The following is a 21,205-nucleotide window of genomic DNA, read 5'->3' as shown; positions in this document are numbered from 1 at the left end:
GATCCCTAGGACTGGAGGTACAGGTGGCTGGGAGCCATCATGTAAGTGCTAGAAATCAAACTCAGCTCTCCAGGAGGAATGTGCTCTTCACCACTGAGCCATCTAGCCAGGTCTGCTCCTTTCATTTTTAAATGGTATTATTTGAAATGCATAAGTTTCAAATTCAGGTGAGTCAAGCTTAATTTTTTTCCTTTTATGGATTATGCATCTGATGACATAGCTAAAAACATCTTGTTAAACCCTGACCTAGAATTGTTCCACTCCAAGTATTTATAACTCCAAGCTTGCATTTATTTCTTTTCTTCACATAGAACAGGAGGCAGAAATCCAAGTGTAGTTTCCAGAGAGTCATTTGTTGAAAAGATTGCCCTGTCCCCACTCAGGTGCCTCGTTTGTCAACAGTCAATGGTCCAGAATTATGGTTTGGATCTGGGCATAGTGGAGAGTTAGAATCCCAGCAAGAGCACAGGAGCTGGAGTATACTAGCCTTGACTGCACAGTGGGGCCTAGAGCAGCCAGGCTACCTAGGTGGCAAGACCCTGTCACAAGCAAGCAAACAAAGGTTTGTTTCCGGACTGCTGGTTCTGGTTAACTGATCTGCCTATAAGTTCAGCATAAATTGTCTTGTTCCTCAGAGCTTCTGAGCAGGCTTTATAATTGGGAGAGTCAGGAGTTTAGGCTATTACCACTTTATATTGTCTTTGTAATACCATTTAAATTTACAGTTTATCAATTCCTACAAAAGGCTTCTGGGATTTTGACAAGATTCAGTCTACAGACCAATTTAAGGACAACTGCCATTTTAACAATATTGGTATTTCCAATTCATGAATTTGGAAGGTCTTATATGTATTCTTTATTTTCCTTTCACAGTGCTTTTAGGGTGCACGTCTTACTAACTTTCCCTAAGTATTCTATTTTTTATGCTACTGTGAAATGCTTTCCTTTGGTGTGTGTACAGTGTGGGTGGATACACTTGCCTGTGGGTGTACCTGCAGTACATGTGTGGAGGCCAGACCTCCTCTATAACTCGACACCTAATTTTTTGAAGCAGAGTCTGTCACTGAACCTGGAGCTCATAGACTGAGCTGGCTGGCTGGCTAATGAGCCCCGGGATCCTCCTGACTCCCCAGAGCAGGGGTCACAGGCCTGCTTGGCTTTTTGTTTTTCTTTTTACTTGTGTGTCTGGAGATCAACTCAGGTGTTGCTTCTTGCTAGCAAACTCTTAACAGGCTGAGCTATTTCCCCGGCCTGTAACATCTGCTTAATTCTATCTGCATATTGCTTACTTGATAGTACATAAAAATTGATTTTTATATTGATCTACTTTGTGTCTTTACTGAACTTGTTTATTAACTTTCAATCATGTATACTTGAGTGAGTGTGCATGTGTGTGTGTGTTTTATAGGTCCTTAACTGATGGATGACAGAATAAAGCAAGGTGATTAATACTACCCGATATTTGGGAGGAGTGGGGGAGCTGGCTCAGTTGGTAAAGTGTTTGCCACACAAGCATGACCTGAAATCAGATCCCTAGCACCCATGTCAAATAAGAAGCTGGCACAGCACAACACACCTGTGATGCCGGGAGGTAGACGAGCAGATCCTGGGCTTTTCGTGCAGACAGTCTAGCTCAATCAGTGAGCTTAGGAATTAAAAAAGGCACATCTCCAGTGCAGACACCTTCCCCTACCGTGAGCTTTGTTTTATTGTTTTTAAGGCTGGGTCTCACTGCATGCTCAGGGTGCCCTCAAGCTCATTATGTACCTCAGGTTGGTCTTCAACATGTGCTGATCCTTCTGTCTCAGCTTCCCAAGTGCTAGCATTACAGGTGAGAGTCACCATGCCTGGATTCCTTGAACGGTTCATCAAAAAGTGGAATCCCCAGACAGGAGCCCACAGACCAAGTGCTGACTGCTTAGAGTAGTGTAGGGCAGTGGTTCTCAGACTGCTAACAGATTCATGTATACTCAGGCAGGTCCTGGGTTCCCTCAACTGCTGAATGTGAGTGCCAGAAGCTCCACTTCTCTGAATGACCTCCTCAGGAAGAACTGGTGTTATAAGCTACCATCTTCTTTCCACAAAAATCAACTCTAGGCACTTACCCAGTGAAGGCAAAGGTTTTTCCTACGGCATCTGGATCCTTAGTCGCATTAACAATCCCCTTGGAAACATCTGCAACCTATACAAATAATAAGACATGTTTAGGCAGTTCCTGAACTGGGACATCAGACCTGGAGAACATGGCCTGTAACATCAGTTACCTAGGAAGATGAGGTGACAAAATTTAAGAAAAGGCCAGCTGGTTTACACTCTGAGTTCAAGGCTAGCTTGAGTAACTTGGTACAACCTGTCTTGATTTCTTTAAATCGGGGTGGTGTTACTGAGGTGAGAATGTAGCCTAGACATAGAGTGTTTCCCTGACATTCATGTTGTGCTGCGTTCAACCCCAGGACCAAACACAAATAGGCAAACAAACGTATACAGAGAGATGGAAAGGGAGGAAGAGAAAGAGAGGAAGGAAAGCAGGTGCCTGTCGCAGGGGATGCAACAGAAAAACAATGACATCCTCTCTTCTCAGATTCTCTGCTATGCAGGCGTTCGCACAATCAGGTTCAAGGCTCAACCAGGTACTGTCCTAGTCAGAAGTCTCATCTAGTCATCCCAAGGCCTTGACCTGGCCAGGCCATCAGCTTCCCATGCCATCTCTTAGGCTTGTGTCCACTCTGTCCTAAGCCACCAGATCTAGTGACTGAACCATACAGAGCTGCTCATGTTCTGCCATTCTGGCTTTCACAGTAGGAACTGTGCACGGGTTTAGAACAAGAGACACAGAATCCACAACCAGTGTTATTTACAGTTCTAGGGAACATCTAACAACTGTACAGAATTTTAGTTGTCATGGAGGAGCAGGTGTGGCTGTCTCTGGTACCCACTGACTAAAGGACAGAGTGGCTGCTCTATATCCCACAATGAGGAACTGAAGAATTATCTGGTCCCAAACATCAGTGTCACTTCTAGCAAACAGTTAGTTTTTATGTCAGCTTGGCACAGGGTAGCCTCGTCTGCAAAGAAGGAATCGTAATTGAGAAGTGTCTCCATAAACTGGTCTGTAGACAAATCTGTAAGGCATTTTCTTGACTGAAGATGATGTGAGATGACCCAGCCTACTCTGGGTGGTGCCACCAGTGGCCAGGTGCTGAGGTATGTGTAAAAGCAGGCTAAGGCAAGCCATAGAGAGCAAGCCAGTAAGCAGCACACCTCCATGAACTCTGCATCAGCTCCTGACTACAGACTCCTGCCCTCGCTTCCCTGAGCGATGAGCTTACACACTATAAAGTGAAATAAACCCTTTCTTCCCCAACTTTCTTTTGGTCATGGTGTTCTGTCACAGCAATAGAAATCCTAACTAAGCCAGAAACACTGGTCTAACCCAGCCCACCCAGTAGAGAACCAAACTTTCTCCTTCACCTCTGGGCCCCAGTATGTACATCACCTCTATGTGAAACAGAGCCCCATGCCTATCAACTGTGAACCGCCCAAAGCTGGATTTCCTGGCCTCCGATATGATCACTTAAAATTCTCTCCCTCTCCTAGAATTTATCACGTTGAATAATAACTGTCATTTACCTGAAAAGAGCTCGAGGACAAAAATGTATGTCTGGCTGGTTATCCTCTATGTATGCCCAGTAACACAGTGTCAGAACACTGTACACACCCCGAGACGTGCTTAAGCATTTACTGACTTAAGGCATCAGAGCAGTGGAACAGGCCCGCAACCTTGGTTACCTCAGAAGATGAGGCCTGAGGTATCAAGTTGAAGCTCTGGTTGGGACACACATTGAGTTCAAGGCTTGCTTGGGCAACTCAGTAAACCTGCCTCAATTAAGCTTCCATAAGTGGAAGGACAACTGAAGACACTGAGAAAACATCCACCTCTTAGGTAAACTGAGGCAACCAGTTAAAGCAGGTTGACAAAGGAAAGAACGAAGTCTGTGGGTGAGAACGAATCCAGTCACACCCCTTCCTAAGCCTGCATGCAAGGTACTTACATACACCGGCTGCTTCACTGTCTTAAAGCCCAAAGAAACGAGAGGCACAGCAAGAAACCAACGATAATCTGGAAGAAGAAATGAGAACCTGTTCTGAGAATGTCTACAGAATGCTTACAATGAAAATAATGGAACAAATACAGCAGACTCTCGGGGGTCTGGACTCAAGAAATAAGTAAGTAAAAAGGGAGCTGGGTTGAAATGGCTCATAATTCAACAGAAGACAGACAGACAGGCAAAAGGGTTGTGATGCTCTAAATAAACAGATAAATAGGGGGTGGGTTATAATGGTGCACACTTTGATCCCAGCACTTGGGAAGCAGAGACAGAATCTCTGCATTCCAGGCCAGCCTAGTCCACGCAGTGTTACCTCCCTGTTTCAGCAAAGGGTTTGGGGGGGCTTCCTGAGTACGATGCAAAGTGACAACTGCCTCACCTTCCCACCATACCTTCCCCACCACAGTGGACTGTAGTCCCACAAAATGTCAGCCAAACTAACCCCTCCTCACCAAGGTGCTTCCTGCCAGGTACTCAGTCCCAGCAAGGAGAGCAGCGGCAGGTCCAGCTTCTTCCTGTCCACATCTCTCCAGTGCCCTCCAAGCTCCTTTCCCCTGCCCACTGCACAGCCCAGTGCTGCCTCTACCTCCTCCAGTATTGGGTCAGCATTTTACTTCTCCAGACACAGGTCTGCCTTAGTCTGTTCAGTTTGTCACAATAGAATACCAGACTCAATGGCTTAAAATCCCAAATTGTATTTTTCTCGCAGTCCTGGTGGCTGGAAAATCCAAAGCCACGTGTCAGCAGGCCGTGGTGAGCCTCTCTTTATGGCTTGTAATGGCCATCTTCTTCCTGTGTCCACAGGTGCTTACTTCAGTGTGTGCACACAAAGACTCTCTCTCCTTGTAAGGCCACCAACCCAGGTCATCAACTAGTTCCTAGCCCTTACAAGGTCAGGGAGCCTCAATGACCTCCACATCCCCTTGTCCACACATCAGGAGTTAAATTGTCAACATAAAAAGAACTAGCAGGTGAAAAACTCTATATTATATATTGTATATCATAATTTTAAAAACAAAGTGGACAGATTTCTAGATGGCACAATCAAGAGGGAGATACAGGGAAATACCAAAACTGCATGAACACATGGGTACAGCCAAACAAAGGAATACTATTCAGCTACACAAGGAAACAAGTCCCTAAGAGTCGGACAAATCCTGAATGCATACAAGGGAAAGAAGTCAATTTGGAAAATGATACAATTCCCAAGTCAGTAAAGAGACCAGTGGTTTGCAGGTGTCCAGGATGGCGTAGGGAAGGGCGTGTACAACTCAAGGACTTGCTACTACCTTGCCAAGGTCACTGGGTCACTGCGGTTTAAACTTGGAAGTCCATGCTCTGGGACAAGCATGACCATTGCCTGCAGCAGCTGCAGGGAAGTCGAACTGCACAGTCTCCCCCAGCCCCCAAATCCCTGACACACATTTAACTGGACCATCATCGCCCAGAAGCAGAAAGGACTCTTGCTGGTGATGAAAATAAACCCTGAAGTAGAGGCAACCGAACAGGAATTAGACTCTGTCTGGGAGCTCCAGGGCACTGCCCACTGATGCTCAGCTCACACTGGGTTAGGCCGCCAGCAGGCCTCTCTCTCTTCCCAGAAGAAAGATACAGCAGGCCTCTCTCTCTTCCCGGAAGAAAGGTACAGCAGGCCTCCCTCTCTTCCCGGAAGAAAGATACAGCAGGCCTCCCTCTCTTCCCGGAAGAAAGGTACATACTTGCAAAGTGATTGAGGAATCTGTCCTCCCTTCCGAAAATGTCAGATGGCCGTATGATGATGGCTTCAGGAAACACACTTCTCACTTCCTTCTCTCCCACTGCCTAAACCAAAAATAAAGCATTCTCAGTGCACAGGACTCCCTGTCCCCCCTCCCCCATCACACACCGCTCACATCACCCAGGCCCGATGTTCATTAGGTAACCACAATTTCAGAAGATAATCATATTAGTCACAAAACACACACACAAACACACACACAAGAACAAACACACACCCCACCCCAGAACTTCTGCTGAGGTTCTTTGTTGCAGGATATTTGATCACACTATGAACCCGAGATCATATACTGGAAAAACCTGTCTCTAGTTGTGGTGTAGCTCAGCCTTAGCACACACCTTTAATCTCAGAGTGTTGCTGGATATTTGATTACATTATGAGATTCTGTGCTGGAAAAACCTGTTCATTGTAAACAGGATTAAGTAAAGTCAACTATACAAGAGGAGGAGCAAGCGACCAGGTGACAGGAAGTGAAACAAAGCACAGAGACTGACAGGAAGTCAGGACGGCTAGAGAGACACACAGGAAGTATACTTCTGGAGAGACATTCAGTTTGACGGGTTACTAAGACAGTGTGGAGAAGGGGCTTGTTCCTTCTGAGATGACGGCTGAGAAGGATGGTCACTTGGGGGCTTTCTCTGCCTCTCTAAGCTAGCAGGCTTTCACCCCGGCATCTGACTCTCCCGTCTTCAGTTAGTAAAATCACACGCTTGAGATTTTGTTTTAAAAACAATAGTTCTTCCTATTCTTATGCTAGGGAACCCACAATGACGGGGAAACTGGAGTATGGTGTTTCCAGCCTCCACGTTCTTCCTCCTATTTGCAGATTCTCTGCTTTGTGTCAGTAACCTAGCAGCCTACCACAGAAGTCAGTGAGGTGGCAGTGACAGCGGCCTCCTTCACTGCCTACGAAATCTGCCTCCTCCTCTCCACCAATTCCTTCTCTCAATGTAAACAAGGGAGAGCCTCCACCCTATAAAATATAAATTCAGCTTCACTACAAACTCTTTCTGCTCCTACCTCCTCCTGCCCTCCTTTTTTCCCTAGAAAGCTAAAGAAAACTAGGTCCACCTTGCTGCACTACCACCAAGCGCCAGCTCACATTCACTCACTTTGACTCTGGATTCTGTCTCAATAACTACAGTACCTGATCTGAAACTCTTTTTGATAAGATCACTGATATCAACAGATCTGACACTGCGGTTCTCTTGGCTGTTCAAAAACAATACCTTGTCCCGCCCCTGATACTGGTTTCTCTAACACTGATCTCTTCCAGCTTCCTGACAGATACACCACTGCTCAGTCCTGGCCAACTTTGGAATCTGCAAGTATCCCTCCTCTACCACACTGGAAGCATTTGCATGCCTCTGTCCCATTCAGAGCTCTCTTCTCAGTCAACCTGTTTGCTCCCTAGGCCGTCCATACCTTCCTGTTCTTCTGATTAACAGATTCTGTTGACTCTCAACTTCTAGTTCCAGCATAGATCTCTCTTCTGAACTCCAGGGTCATCAACCCTGGACAACTGGGACAATACTGAAACCCAAGTTCAAAACTGGGCCACCTTGCATTCTCTCAAGTAAAACAGTGCCTCTTACTCTGTGCTGAGTTTGGAAAAGCCTAAAGAGAGCAGAGTGAACATAACATTGGCAAATTATCATGTGCGCTTAAGCCTGCTAAGAAGCTGGCTCTAAAGCAGGGCTGACCTCCGCCCATTGAGATACGAGAAGGTTGATGTCAAGTTTTTTTCAAAAACCCCATCCAGTGTCAGGCTGGACCCTTGGTTCTCTAATGGGAGATGCTAAAGGTGTAAAAGCACTGAGTCCCTAAGAACAGCTGGAGGATAAAGCATTTCCCACCTAGATACTTCTGTTCTTCTCATGGTATACAAATGGCCTGCAGTGTGATGAGCAACCGGAAGCTCATCCACAGAGTACTCTCTGCTCTGGTTGGAACTCCAGTGAGAGTTGGCAAGGCCCCCCAGTCATTTCTGCTGGAGACCACGAGAGCTCAACAATGATGCTATCTGCAGCTGTTTGTCCTTGTACTTAAAAGCCTCCATTGAGGGATATGCCACTCCATCCAGGGCTCAGGGGTGATCAGGAATCCCAGCTGTCTCGGCAGGGTGCCCTGGCTTGATGTTCCTCTTGCTTCCCTCTCCTTTGGGCTGTCCCACTCTCCCAGCTGGATTCTGTGTGCACTGATCGGATGACATTGGCCTCTCTCTACCTGCTGCTTCCCTCTGTCCACTAACTGCTATTTACTCTTGTACTTTTGCTTCTGTATGCTTAATAAACTCACTCATTTAAACAAAAAGCACAGCTTCACACATCATTCGCTAAATCATACAAAAAATAATTTGAAAAATACTGACACCCAAATCCCACCTTCAAAGATTCTACTTGATTTGGTCTACGGTACAGACTGGGCTTTGGAGTTCTGAAAGTCTCAGTGATTCTAATGTGCAAGAAAGGCTAAGAATCACTGGCCTAAGGCCTAGCCCCACTCAAGTTTTCCTATCTTACCCAACAGTATCAACACACACACACACTCTCACGACAGCTGGCCAGCATTGCTCTCTCTCCTCCTCAACACAATATGCCTGCTCCCTTACAGCAACCGTGACATCCAGGTGACTCAGTGCATTCTAAAGAAGCCATGCTGGGTTCACTCTGTCTTCTTCTCCAATATAATATCTGGATGTATGGCCGGCTATGCTGGAAGCCAGTCCTGCGACTCTGGGAGGAAGGCAGGCCTGAAAACGGTCCCTGAAACAAGCTATATGCTTGACAAATGATGACATCAATCATAGCGAAGATTCCCTAGTGCTGGTTTTAGATATGTGAGCCTATACATTTCCTATACACTGCCCAGGGAGGTCAGAAGCCGGTATCAAACCCCTTTGGAACTGGAGTTACAGGCAGTGGTGAGCCATCTAATGGGAACTCAGATCCTCTGCAAGTACAGTCCACACTTTTAACTGCCTGGCAATCTCTACAACCCCTTACATTCAGTTCCCTGATGCTGGCAATTAACTGTTACTAGCTACAAGTACTGCTCACCTGCACCACCCCACTATCCCTGCTCCTTTGGGACATTTTGCTCCTCTGCAATGCTTCATGGAGCTGGGATCCTTTTCCTTGGTAGACTAGAAACTTAACGTAGACTAGGGTCAGGTCTGTTTGATAAACAATTGTATGCTCAGTGTCCAATATAATTTGTAACATACAACTGTCGCTTAATAGTTTTCTCAATAAACACATGCAAGGGGTCAGAGACCCAAAGCCATCATCAGGAACTCTGCTGTCCTTATCAGGATGACTCAAGACAACTTCACTGTGGCCGAAGAAATGCTGATGAGTAGACTCTGACACTAATGAGCCTGGACAAGGATACTTTAGGTCCTAGATGTACTCGGAGCCACAGTGGTCAATCCCAGACTCCAGTGGAGTTTACAGGAGGAAAAGATGAACTACGCAAAGAGCATTGTCACTAGCTCTTTCTATCATTCCCAGCCTTCGCATGGCCTAGGTGGGTCTGGCAGAAACCTGTGACTACAGAAGGCTTGGGAAGGAAAGAGGGTCCTGTAATCATGGTGGGTGACACAGACATGTCTCCTCTGGCAGGAATCAAGCTCTGTATTTCCTGGTGTTTCCTGTGCACCTCTTATCACATCTCCCCACAACCTTAAACATCTGGAGGCAGGGGATATGATCTATCCCTATTTGAAACCCTTCAACAGACCACTTAAACACAATGTCCCAACATGTGTGCAGAGGCTGGAGCCTTGGTTCAGGGATAAAGCACTTGTCTATGAAGGCCAAAACCCTATGTTCAGTGCCCAACATCAAAAACAAAACAAATCAAAACCACAATACTAGTACACCTATTCTGGAAGGACAAAGAAAAACTATTTGACTTCTCAACACAAGGTGGAGAAAAAGTCCCCCCCACCCTCCCAACCCCCGGTCAAGTTCTAAAGAGCTTCCCCAGCCCTGTGGAGCACCCATGAGTCTTCACACTAACCTTGCTTCCCGCCCTGTGGAGCACCTGTGAGTCCTCACACTAACCTTGCTTCCCGCCCTGTGGAGCACCTGTGAGTCCTCACACTAACCTTGCTTCCCGTCCTGTGGAGCACCTGTGAGTCCTCACACTAACCTTGCTTCCCGCCCTGTGGAGCACCTGTGAGTCCTCACACTAACCTTGCTTCCCGTCCTGTGGAGCACCTGTGAGTCCTCACACTAACCTTGCTTCCCGTCCTGTGGAGCACCTGTGAGTCCTCACACTAACCTTGCTTCCCGCCCTGTGGAGCACCTGTGAGTCCTCACACTAACCTTGCTTCCCGCCCTGTGGAGCACCTGTGAGTCCTCACACTAACCTTGCTTCCCGCCCTGTGGAGCACCTGTGAGTCCTCACACTAACCTTGCTTCCCGCCCTGTGGAGCACCTGTGAGTCCTCACACTAACCTTGCTTCCCGCCCTGTGGAGCACCTGTGAGTCCTCACACTAACCTTGCTTCCCGCCCTGTGGAGCACCTGTGAGTCCTCACACTAACCTTGCTTCCCGTCCTGTGGAGAACCTGCTGAGTCCCTGGTACTAACCTTGCTCCTCAAGGACTTAGAAGAACTCTTCATACTGGCATTCAGGTGTGAAACATGAATGAATCTCTCAACCCCAGCTTCCTTGGATGCCTGAGCTATTGCTCGAGGAATATTCACAAAAACATCCTCAAAATCAAAGTTTCTGGAAGAAAAAGGGGGTGGGGGAAAAGCAGTAAAGAATTCAGGAAGATTCATGATTTCAGAGTGTTTTGTACTACTTTGGTTTTCATGACAGTACTAGAATTTATAACAGTTAACTTTTTAAATAGTAATGCCTTAACTCTAAGGCAAAAGTAATTTTTCCTAAGGCTTCCGGGCCTACTCATTGTCAATACAGCTAGTTTAAAGCTTACTCCAAGTTATAAAGCCAGCATAAAAAGTCCTTTATGTTCTCAAGGAATCTTGTGACCAAGACACTTCAAGAAAACCTGACTACTCTGCCTAGAGGAAGCAGGGAAGTATTGGGGCAGGAAAGGGTCTCGTGGAACTCTGTTCCCTGAAAGTGGGAAAAAAAAAAATCAGTTACGGCAGGGCCTGGTGGCACAGACCTATAATGCTGCTTACTTGGGAAGCTGAGACAGGGGGCTCACAAGTTCAAAGCCAGGTCTTCAAAGCCAGCCTGGGCTACAGAGTGAGCCTAAGACCAACTGTGCAAACGGGCAACTTAGTGAGACCTTAGCTCAAAATTAAGAAATGTGGGACTAGGGTTATAGCTCAGTGGTAGAACAACACACCTGACATGAATAAGGCCCTAAGTTCAGTCTTCAAAATGGGAAAGAAGAAAGGAAGGAGGAAGGGAGGCAGAGAGGGAGGCAGGGTGCAAGCGAGCTTAACCGCACTTCAAGCCTGACATTAGGTAAATGATTAAGCCATTGTGTTAGTCCCTACAGGGGACAGAAAGCTGAAAAGGACCCTGTAAGTCATCAAAGATTTTAATGAACTAGGGGTACTAAGATAAATCTAAGTCAGACATTTAATAAATGCTAAAGGAGAAAAAGGTGTAAACAAAGGGCTGTGGAAATATAAGCTAAACATTACTTATGTAGGTCAGTGTGGCAGCCATGTCTGTGATTACAGCACTTGCAAGGTGGAGGCAGGAGAACTGTAAGTCTAATAGAACCACCATGGGATACATAAGACCCAATCTCAAAAGATAATAATAAAAACCTTGAAAATAACAACACATCATTATTAATAATCCCCATAAAAACTAAACCACACTCAAATCAGTACTTACACCATCTTCGATGAACTATGTGGAGCGGCAATCCAAAACGCTAGTGAGCAGTGGGGCAAGCAAATCCTACATCCTAGCTCCACCCCACATGACAGGTTCAAGCAGAGCCAACACTGGTCACTGCCAAATCCACAGCCCCAACCACACTGGCATGATGTATCATACCGCTAACATCCTCTACGCTGTGCCAATGAACCTACTTACCCACTCCTGGGGGCTGACCAAAATGACGTTGAAACTTAACCCTGAGCACCAGAAGATCCCTGTAAATGTCGCAGAACGCTAGGGCTCAGCAGCAAAGGCAGGAGCCTGGGACTTACCTGGTCTCCCACTCCCGCCCAATAAGATTGATGACCACGTTGCTGTGCTGCACTGCTTTCCTGATAGAATCTTTGTCTCGTGCATCCCATTCCTACAACAGCAGAGACCAGTCAGAGTCAATCAGACAGCACAGCTCAGCACTTAGGGCACCTTTCACAACAGTCATCTGCTCACACTCCCTGCTCACTCTCCCCTGCTCGCCCGAGACAAGGAAGTCAAAGTGCATGTCACTCATGACACCAAATGCTAGGAAAGAGGCAGGTCATGTTTAACGGCATACATTAAGTGGGTCATCCTTGGTCTTCTGGGGCCCAAGCTCACATCCAGCTCACTAAGTAGCCACTGATGGAGGTGCAGTAATTCTGTCCCCAGGGTATAAAGAAGCAAGTGTGACGTGGGAGGTGGGCAAAGCTTACAGGCAATCAATCACCGGTGGAGACAACCAAAAGGAACAGATCCCACTAGGGAACTCGGGGCTAGCTCCTGAGTTCTCTTCAATTCTTTCCCTTATTTATTTATTTATTTATTTATTTATTTATTATCATTAATTGTAGCGCTAAGAATCGAACCCAGGTCTTCAAGCATGTACGACAAGCATTTTACTAACTGCACTACATCTCCCTAATAATCTACAATGTCAGCTCTGTTTTAAAGACACAAAACCAAGAATTGAAGAAACGCAGAGATGAAAACTTCCAGGTCTTGTTGTTACTGCTGCTTTCCATAGGCTCTCACGTAGCCAGGCTAACCCTGAATGCTTCCACCTGTCCGTGTGTCACCAAGCCTGGCTCCTGTTTGTTAAGGCAGACCCTCACTCCATCCTGAATAGCCTAGTATGCACAGTGTACTCCAAGTTGACCTCAAAAATCACAAGAATCCTCCTGTCTCAGATTCCCAAGTGCTGGGACTGCAGGAATGAGCTATTGCATCTGGGACAATTTTCATTTTAGTACAGAAAATTCTGTTCTTCTCTAGCTGAGATTACTTAATTTATAGTCACACTGCAAAAGTTTATGAGTTGAGCTGAAGTCCTACATGATTTATAATCAGCTCACCATTCACTGGTCAACCAAAGGGCCCATACAATTTAACCACGCCCTTGCAGGCTCTCTTTAGTTCTCTGGGAACCCTTGGCCTGAGAAGCCTAGAGAAGGAAGAAAAACAAGGGGGGTGGGGGGCTGGTGAGATGGCTCAGTGGTTAAGAGCACTGACTGCTCTTCCAAAGGTCCCGAGTTCAAATCCCAGCAACCACATGGTGGCTCGCAATCATCCATAATGAAATCTGATGCTCTCTTCTGGAGTGTCTGAAGATACACTACAGTGTACTTACATATAATAAATAAATAAATAAGAAAAGAAAAGAAAAGAAAAGAAAAGAAAAGAAAAGAAAAGAAAAACAAGAGAGAATGCTGAGAGAGGGCTGTGCACAGCTAAGTTCATACCAACTAAGCCAAGTTCTTAGACTTCTTCCTTGTGATTCTGTCTGTAAAATCACCTTAGAATCCTACCACAAGGCACACATATAATCCTAAATGTACTTTTGGTATCTTCCACTATCCACAATTAAAAGAGTAAACACAAAATCAAGACAAGTTTATGTTCATATTTTATTTCTCCCAGTATATCAAAAATATTTCAATATGTAATAACTATAAACAAAAATATTAGCATACTAATATGATTTTTTTGTTTGTTTGTTTGTTTTGAGACAGGGTTTCTCTGTGTAGCCCTGGCTGTCCTGAAACTCAGAAATCCACCTGCCTCTGCCTCCCAAGTGCTGGGATTAAAGGCGTGTGCCATCACGCCCGGCCTATGATTTTTAATGCAGTCTTTGGAATCTGTATTTTTTTTCTTCTAGTACATCTCAATTCAGACTAGCCACAATTCAAGTGCTCTACAGCTACACATGGCTAATGTCTACCATGCAGATGCACATGTCTAGAGGAGGGGTTAGTAGACTAGAGCAGAGCCTATGGATGGCCATATCTGGCCTATAATCTACAAAGTAATATTGGAGCACTGCCACATCCAGTCCCTCACATACTGTCTACAACTGCTTTAGGGCCATAGGACAGAGCTCGGCAGCTCTGACAAAGATCCTATGATCTGAAAATTGTAAATAATCATTATCTACTGCTTTACAAAAAAGGCTTGCCGACGAGCAGAGTAGGACCTGCAAGGTAAAACAGAGGACACACTTGGCCCACTCTGGAGTTAGACTGCTGCTTCATTACACCTCCTCTCACCCCAACAATGACCTCAGAAATTAAATATAATAACATCAGAAAGTCTTACCAGAAAGGTAAGCTGGCCCAGGTCACCCATTAGACGAAGGTGCATGATGTCATATACATCACACCGATATGGTATGATCACTTGTGACCCCATTCGTCCTAAAAGATGAAGTGAACCAAGATCAACATCAATATGGCTATGTCACACAACAGTGACTTAGACAACATTAAATTCCAATATGATAGATGGATTAACTTAATGCTTAAAACAAAGTATATTCTGACACACTAACGATGCCATGACCTCACATATTATTTCCCATATACTTATTTATTCCCAAAATAAACTTATTCATTCCCATAATAATATTATATAGAGGAAGCATGAATGTCCTCACAATGCCAAGGCGGATAAAATTTATATAAATCTAAGATAGAAGTAACTTGTAATATGCTTAAAACAAAAGCGCATGGCTTGCAGTCTCGAGTCAGACAATCCTAGTCCAAGGCATGAAGCACACTGAACTAAAAGCACTTGACTTACCAAGGTGGTTGACAACATATCGACCCAGGAATCCTGTAGCCCCAAACACAGTGGCCACAACTCCACTGACAGATGAGCGGCCACCTTTCCCGTGAGGTATGACAGCATGGTGAAGCTGGCGATGGGATGAGCCACAGAACACAGATGTGGCTGCTGCAGTAATGGCAGGACCTTCAGGGAAACACCAGAGGCAGCAAACATGGCACATGTTAGCATAAAAGGTTCCTAGGAACTTGTACCTTAGGGATTTAAGTCCCGACAATAGTAAACAAATTACTATAGCATAAAATCCAGAGGAATTATATAAAGTTAGAAAGCAAATACCATGCCCTATCAAGCCACATTATCACAAGAAAGAATTTCTGGGTCAAGTTTCTGGGTAAAGTGTTTTGAGAAAGGTTTTAAAGAGGAATAACCAAGACTAGAATCCCACAAGACACACAGAACATGCACAACTAAATAGAAGTAAGAATGAGTAAGACTGGAGTGGAGTAACAGCAAGACTATCTGGACATGACTGAAGTTTGATGGCAAGTGAGTTGAGGTAATGATGTGGTTGGGGCAGAAGACTATTGGCATCTCAAAAGGAAAACAGGAAGAAAAAATGCTGGAAGCTGGCTCGGCTGGTAGGGGGCCTGCCATGAAAGCAGGAAGATTGAGTGTGAATTCCTGACACTTGCATAAAAAGAGAAAAAAAAAGGGGGGGGAGGAAAAAAAGAAAAAAGAGGAAAGAGAACAAAAAGAAAAGAAAAGGAAAGGGGAGGAAGGAAAAAGAAAAGGAAAAGCCACCCAAGCACAATGGCTGCCATGCCTTTATAACCCCAGTAACTCTCTATCTCCTATAGAGAAGTTGAGAGAAGTGGATTCCTAAAGCTTGCTGTCAAGACAACCTAGCCAACTCAGAGACTTCCAAGTTCAGTGAGAGATTCTGTCTCAAATAGATAAGTAATAGATAGATACAAAGACAGACAGATAGGGTGAAGAGTGATTAAGGAAGAAAGCAGATATTGACCCCTGACCTTCACATGCACACATATTCACATGTGCCCAAACACAAATATGTACACATGCCAGGGACCTTCCCCAGCATAGGGGGTCATTGCTGGCAGGGCTGCCTGCAGAAGAGAGAAGGATGGGCAAGGTGTGTGTGTGTGTGTGTGTGTGTGTGTGTGTGTGTGCGCACTCGGGTGTGGGCTCAAAGCTAGCTGACTGACTGACTGACTGACTGACTGACTGACTAGCAATCAGGCCGTTCCTGCTGCTCTGACTGACTACCAACCGGGTGCTTCTTTATTTATACAAGTCTCACAGAACAAAGACGGACAGTGATTATCTAAGTGGTACAGATTATGTTTGACTTTTCATTACATGTCCAGAGTTACAGTTTAGTTACAATTAGAAAATACTGGGATGGGATAGGAGGGTTCCGAAGGGGAAATGGGGAAAGGGGATAACATTTGAAATGTAAATACACAAAACATCTAATTTTAAAAAAAGAAAAGAAAAGAGAAAGAAAATACAAACAGAAGAGCTTTTATTGTTATCAGCCCTATAACTCTGACTTAACAAATCTAAAGGCTGCTCTTCCAGAGGTCCTGAGTTCAGTTCCCAGCACCCACATGGTGGCTCACAGCCACCGATAAAGGAATCCAATGCCCTCTTCTGGTGTGTCTGAAGGCAGCTACAATGTACTCATATGGAAGGAAGAAAGGAAGGAAGGAAGGAAGGAAGGAAGGAAGGAAGGAAGGAAGGGAGGGAGGGAGAGAGAGAGGGAGAGAGGGAGAGAGGGAGAGAGGGAGAGAGGGAGAGAGGGAGAGAGGGAGAGAGGGAGAGAGAGAGAAGCAAACATGTTTATTATGTGACAACCTGCTTTTAGGCTAGCAATGTTTGTAGTTTTAAAATATGCCAGACAAACAGAAAATACCTGAAACGATCTTTTCGTGAATAGAAAATACTAATACCTAACATCTGTTAGTATATGTTTCATCATCTATGCTATAAAGTAGGAAAAATTTATTTTAGTCTATCTTATTTACTTAGTTTTACTCCTCCGGGGGTGTACCGTGTACAAGCCCCTATCTTTAAACTACATTTTCAGAGAGCTGTAAGAATATAATAAGAAGAGAGCTTGAATCTGTAACCTATTCATCTGGCCAGTCGGAGTTTGTCAACTGTCTCTGTTTGCCCTTCATCAATTACAGTTTGAGTTATCTCAGGGGCAGACACCCCCAAGCAGGTTCCTGGAGTAACTGCCTCATCTAGCTATGTGCTTATCTGTGCTTAATGATCCCCAGGGCATAAAGAAGACTTCCAAATGGTGGCTAGTCTTTTTAGGACTTTCCTAAAAAGACTCAGGAAATGACATAAAACGAATCTCAGGAAAATGAAACATGATGGAGAAAGTCCCCAAGGATACACTATGCAGAGAGCAAAACCCAAAAAGCTAGAGATCGAAGGACAGTGATTGTAGCAATCCGCTCAGCTTTGCTGGAACTGTGTCAAGCAACAATGCTGGCATCACGAGTCTCGCCATTTCCAGTGGATATGGTTGTGCCCTACACATATATACTCTTACCCTAAAGAAATATCCATACAGAAAACAAGAAGATAAACAGAAGGAGTACAGTTTTGATGTCAAAAAACAACAAACAAAAAACACCGAAAATCGATCTTTAGGGAGGGGCTGGTGAGAATGCAAATGATGCACTAAGAAGCAGGGCATCCACACCCTGGGGCAGCCCTGGCCTCATCTAAAACTGTTAGAGTATCTTTATGTAATCGGGTTACTCTAGAACTCCCTATGTAGCCCTAACTGCCTTTGAACCCACAATGATCCTCCTGCCTCTGTGTCTTAAGCACTGAGGTTACAGGTGTGAGCGACCATGTCTTTCTGTCTTATAAAATCCTACTCTAAAGCTCCTTTGATGTTCATTTACAGTAAATAAAAAGACTGGGGCATAGGAACAGCTGACTCCCTAATTAGCAGCTGTTGGACTATCTCTTGCTATTCTGATTATCTGAGCAGAAGACTATCAGTCAGCCCTAATGGCAGCACCAGAAACCCTGAATATCAATCACATGGATGCCTTGGGGAAACTACATGAACCAAGCAGCCTTGACTCCTAAAAGCCCCCTCCTCGGCCAGGTTACCTCAAACAGTTTGTTTCAGATTTTTATGCTGTCACAACCCAATTCTAGATGACCCTGTACCCATTTCCGAGGTTAGAGAACATGCACAGAGGACAACTGTGACTGGTACTGAAGAGGATAGGCTGTGATTGCTCCAAATATCCCTTCTCTGCCTATCTAGCGAGTCTCCCGGGAGACCCTCTTCTGTGCTGTTTTCCCTGTAGTGTGGCAGAAGGCCTAATAAAAAACTTCTTGGGAATGGCCATGTTTTGTCTACTTTCAGTAGTGTGGGCTCAGTTGGGGACATGAAGAAAGAAGCAATGGACATGGCAAAGAAGTGGTGATGGCTTTAGCAATGGCATAAGGACATCTGACCCCAGCTTAGCGGCTGTTGGAATTTCCTGCTCCCACTACCCTAAGAACAAAAGCTCTTCTACGTGGTCTGACATGAAGCGATTTTGAGAATGACTTGACATTCTGTAACGAGTTTTTAAAAACACACTATGGAAAACTGTAAGTGAAGCGGGCATGTTTGTGGAGTGGAGAGTGGAAGGGCCGTGAAGTGTAACGACTGAATGCTTTGCCTCCCTTGATCTGCAGGAGCAAATGCATGGTTTCGATTTGAGGACTATGAACACATTCAATCACGACAGAAGAGTAAATAAACAACGCTGACAAATTCTAAGCGGTCCTTCGCTTTTCTTTCCACCCAGCTCCCGACTCTCCACAACCATCTCTCGCTGCTGCAGACCCTACCGCCTCAACCGTCATGACATCTGTGGCGCGGATTCTGATTTCCAATGCGATCACCGCCATGAAGTCAATCGATGTCCTGCCGTCCAAGCCCCCTTTCCCCTGGATAAGTATTCTCTTGGACCGCAACCTTCCCCACAATCCACGTACTATCTCGAACCTGTCAGTGTCCGGGTTCTCCTCGTCCCTCCAAGCTCCTCCAGCTCTCCGTCCCCTTCCCGAGTGCAGTTTCACACATGAGCCAAGAGTATGAGGAAGAAAAGTCATGTTCCCGTCGCGGAATGCAACCCCAAGACCCGGTCCCCGGTGACACTTACGTGACATTGGAAGCGCTCTAACAACCCGAAAGCGGATGGCGGCCGCCATCTTCTCCCACAATGCCTCACGGCCGGTGCTTCCGCCAACTACGGCAACAACGCGGGGTCAAATGGTATCTCAAGGACCTCTCTGCGCAGACGCCAACTGGGAACGGAAGTGGCAGGTTGATGGTTGATAAGAGAGACTGGGAGTAAAAGCAGAGGCGAGAAAAAGAAAAAGAGGAGGAGAAGGCAGGGGAAAATACAGTCCCGGTTTTGGAATGGGTTGTGAAGACCACCTGATATTTCCGGGGAATCTGCATTTCAGAGTTAACCAGGGACTGACTCAAGGGCATGCAAAATAGCCAGCTTTCAAAGACCCTCTTTCTATGGGCTATTACCAGAAAGAGTCAGACAGCTCTGCAGGGGTAAGAAGGAAGGGTGCCCCTGCACTCAAGGAGTTGCAGGGAGGAAAAAGGTGTAATAGGGTCTGCGTACAGTGTACAAGTGGGGGAGTTAAATAGAAATGCAGAGGCGCCCCCACCCCAAGCCCCTCGCACGCCAACGCCGCCAGGAACATCCTTTTGCAGGGCGTTAGTGTTCACTGTCCCCTTTCATAGAATGCATACTTAGATGTCTGCACCAATTCAATTCCGCTCATAGATGACCTCACCAGGGACTTCTGACCACCTTTTCCAACGCGGTGATCCGTCTCTGTGTCGTGAATTTGATTGGCTGGTGTATATGTGTTTGTTCGGTCTTGAATTTTGTTTATTGAAGCACACTCATCACTAACTGAATTATGAAACGGGAAGTTCTATTTTTGGAATTTTTGAGACAAGGTCTCCCTTTGAAGTCCTAGTTGGCTTCGAACTTGTGGTACAGCTCTGCTTCAGGTAGGAGTCACCGCCCTGGGCTGATCCGGAGATTTAGAAATGGTTTTGAAACGTGAATCTCCTGAAATGTGATATAAAATCGCATGCTATGCTTGACATTCAACATATTTTTCTTATGGAAAAATTGCTGGTGGCTTTACCCAGAGCAGCTATTTTTTAAACTGGGCCTCTTTGAGAATCTGTGTTGTTCTGGAAAGATTCACCTGGAGCCTTGGAATGTTCTGAGAAAATAGAACGATTTGCATTTTAAAATCTTTTTTCAGGCTCTGGTGGTCCATGCCTGTAACCCCAGCTCTTGGGAGACAGAGACAGGAAGATAGGGAGATTCATCAGGCCAGCCTAGGTGACCTTGTCTCATTTTAATAAAATTAAAAAACTTGATTCCAGTCATCCTCTAGATACACCTGAGTAAAAGACATGGACTTGCAAACTGAAGTTCCCAGAAAGAAGCTGCAAGTTCTGAACATTCTAGAAAGGCTGATTAATTGATTAGAAGTGTAATAATAACAATAAAAGAGAAAGGAGTGTTGCAGATCCAAGATTACCCTGGGCTATCCTTAGCCCTCTAAATAGCCATTTATTATCCATACCTTTGTGTGTGCCCTAACGTCTTTGTGACCATCACCTGAAAACGTTTTAATATTCACTTTACATCCCAATGTCTGTCCCCTCCCCTTTCTCCTCCCAGTTCCCCCTCACGAAGATCCTACCCCCATTCTCCCCTTCTCCTTTGAGAAGGGGGAGTTCCCCTCTGAGTATCACCCCCTGCCCCCACACATCTAGTCACTGCAGGCACATCCTTTCTCACCTCACCGAGGCCAGACAAGGCCAAGACAGCCCAGTTAGGGGCATGGGATCTACAGGCAGGCAGCAGATTCAAGGACAGGTCTCTAGTTGGGGAAACCATATGAAGACCAAGCTGCACATCTGCTACATATGTAGGGTTCAGGGTAGTTGACTTTGTTGGTCTTCCTGTGGTACCCCTGTCCTCTTTGGGCTGAAACCCTTTGGGATTTTTAAGGGGATCGATAGCTGCTACTAACCCAGAAGCTGAGACTATCATCAGATAGCCTTTAAGGTCCACACATCTCAGGTGTTTCCTGATTTATTAGAACTTGCCCACCTGATGCTTCTACACATGGATTTGACAAGTGTTTACTTGTAATTCTCTTTGTTCTGTTACTACAAGAACTTTTCACTGTTGGACAATGGAATTTGGGGTAACCTTGAGTTGGCTATCCATATTTGACTCCATTATAAACTACCTCTTGTCCCCTTTGAGGGGAGTAACCCTATGAAACATACCTTAGAT

General features: G+C 45.4%; 1 protein-coding gene across 1 annotated transcript in view; it reads right to left on the bottom strand.

The window, feature by feature from the left end:
* Positions 1-19,121, bottom strand: part of Ndufa9 (NADH:ubiquinone oxidoreductase subunit A9) — a 28,982-nt gene extending 9,861 nt beyond the window's left edge. The window contains exons 1-8 of the mRNA XM_021164891.3: positions 19,019-19,121; positions 14,820-14,990; positions 14,337-14,434; positions 12,041-12,132; positions 10,484-10,625; positions 5,828-5,930; positions 4,053-4,120; positions 2,106-2,182 (exon numbers count right to left, since the gene is read on the bottom strand). Of these exons, the coding sequence (XP_021020550.1) occupies positions 2,106-2,182; positions 4,053-4,120; positions 5,828-5,930; positions 10,484-10,625; positions 12,041-12,132; positions 14,337-14,434; positions 14,820-14,990; positions 19,019-19,067 (800 nt within the window). The 5' untranslated portion in view covers positions 19,068-19,121. The remainder of the gene's footprint in view (positions 1-2,105; positions 2,183-4,052; positions 4,121-5,827; positions 5,931-10,483; positions 10,626-12,040; positions 12,133-14,336; positions 14,435-14,819; positions 14,991-19,018) is intronic.
* Between the last annotated feature and the right edge of the window lie 2,084 nt (positions 19,122-21,205).

The sequence above is a fragment of the Mus caroli genome, unplaced genomic scaffold (assembly GCF_978045245.1).
Source record: "Mus caroli unplaced genomic scaffold, Mus_caroli_1 scaffold_7, whole genome shotgun sequence".
NCBI classification, from domain to species: domain Eukaryota; kingdom Metazoa; phylum Chordata; class Mammalia; order Rodentia; family Muridae; genus Mus; species Mus caroli.
The sequence above is the reverse complement of the archived record's forward strand: the minus strand, read 5'-3'. Positions and strand labels throughout refer to the sequence as shown.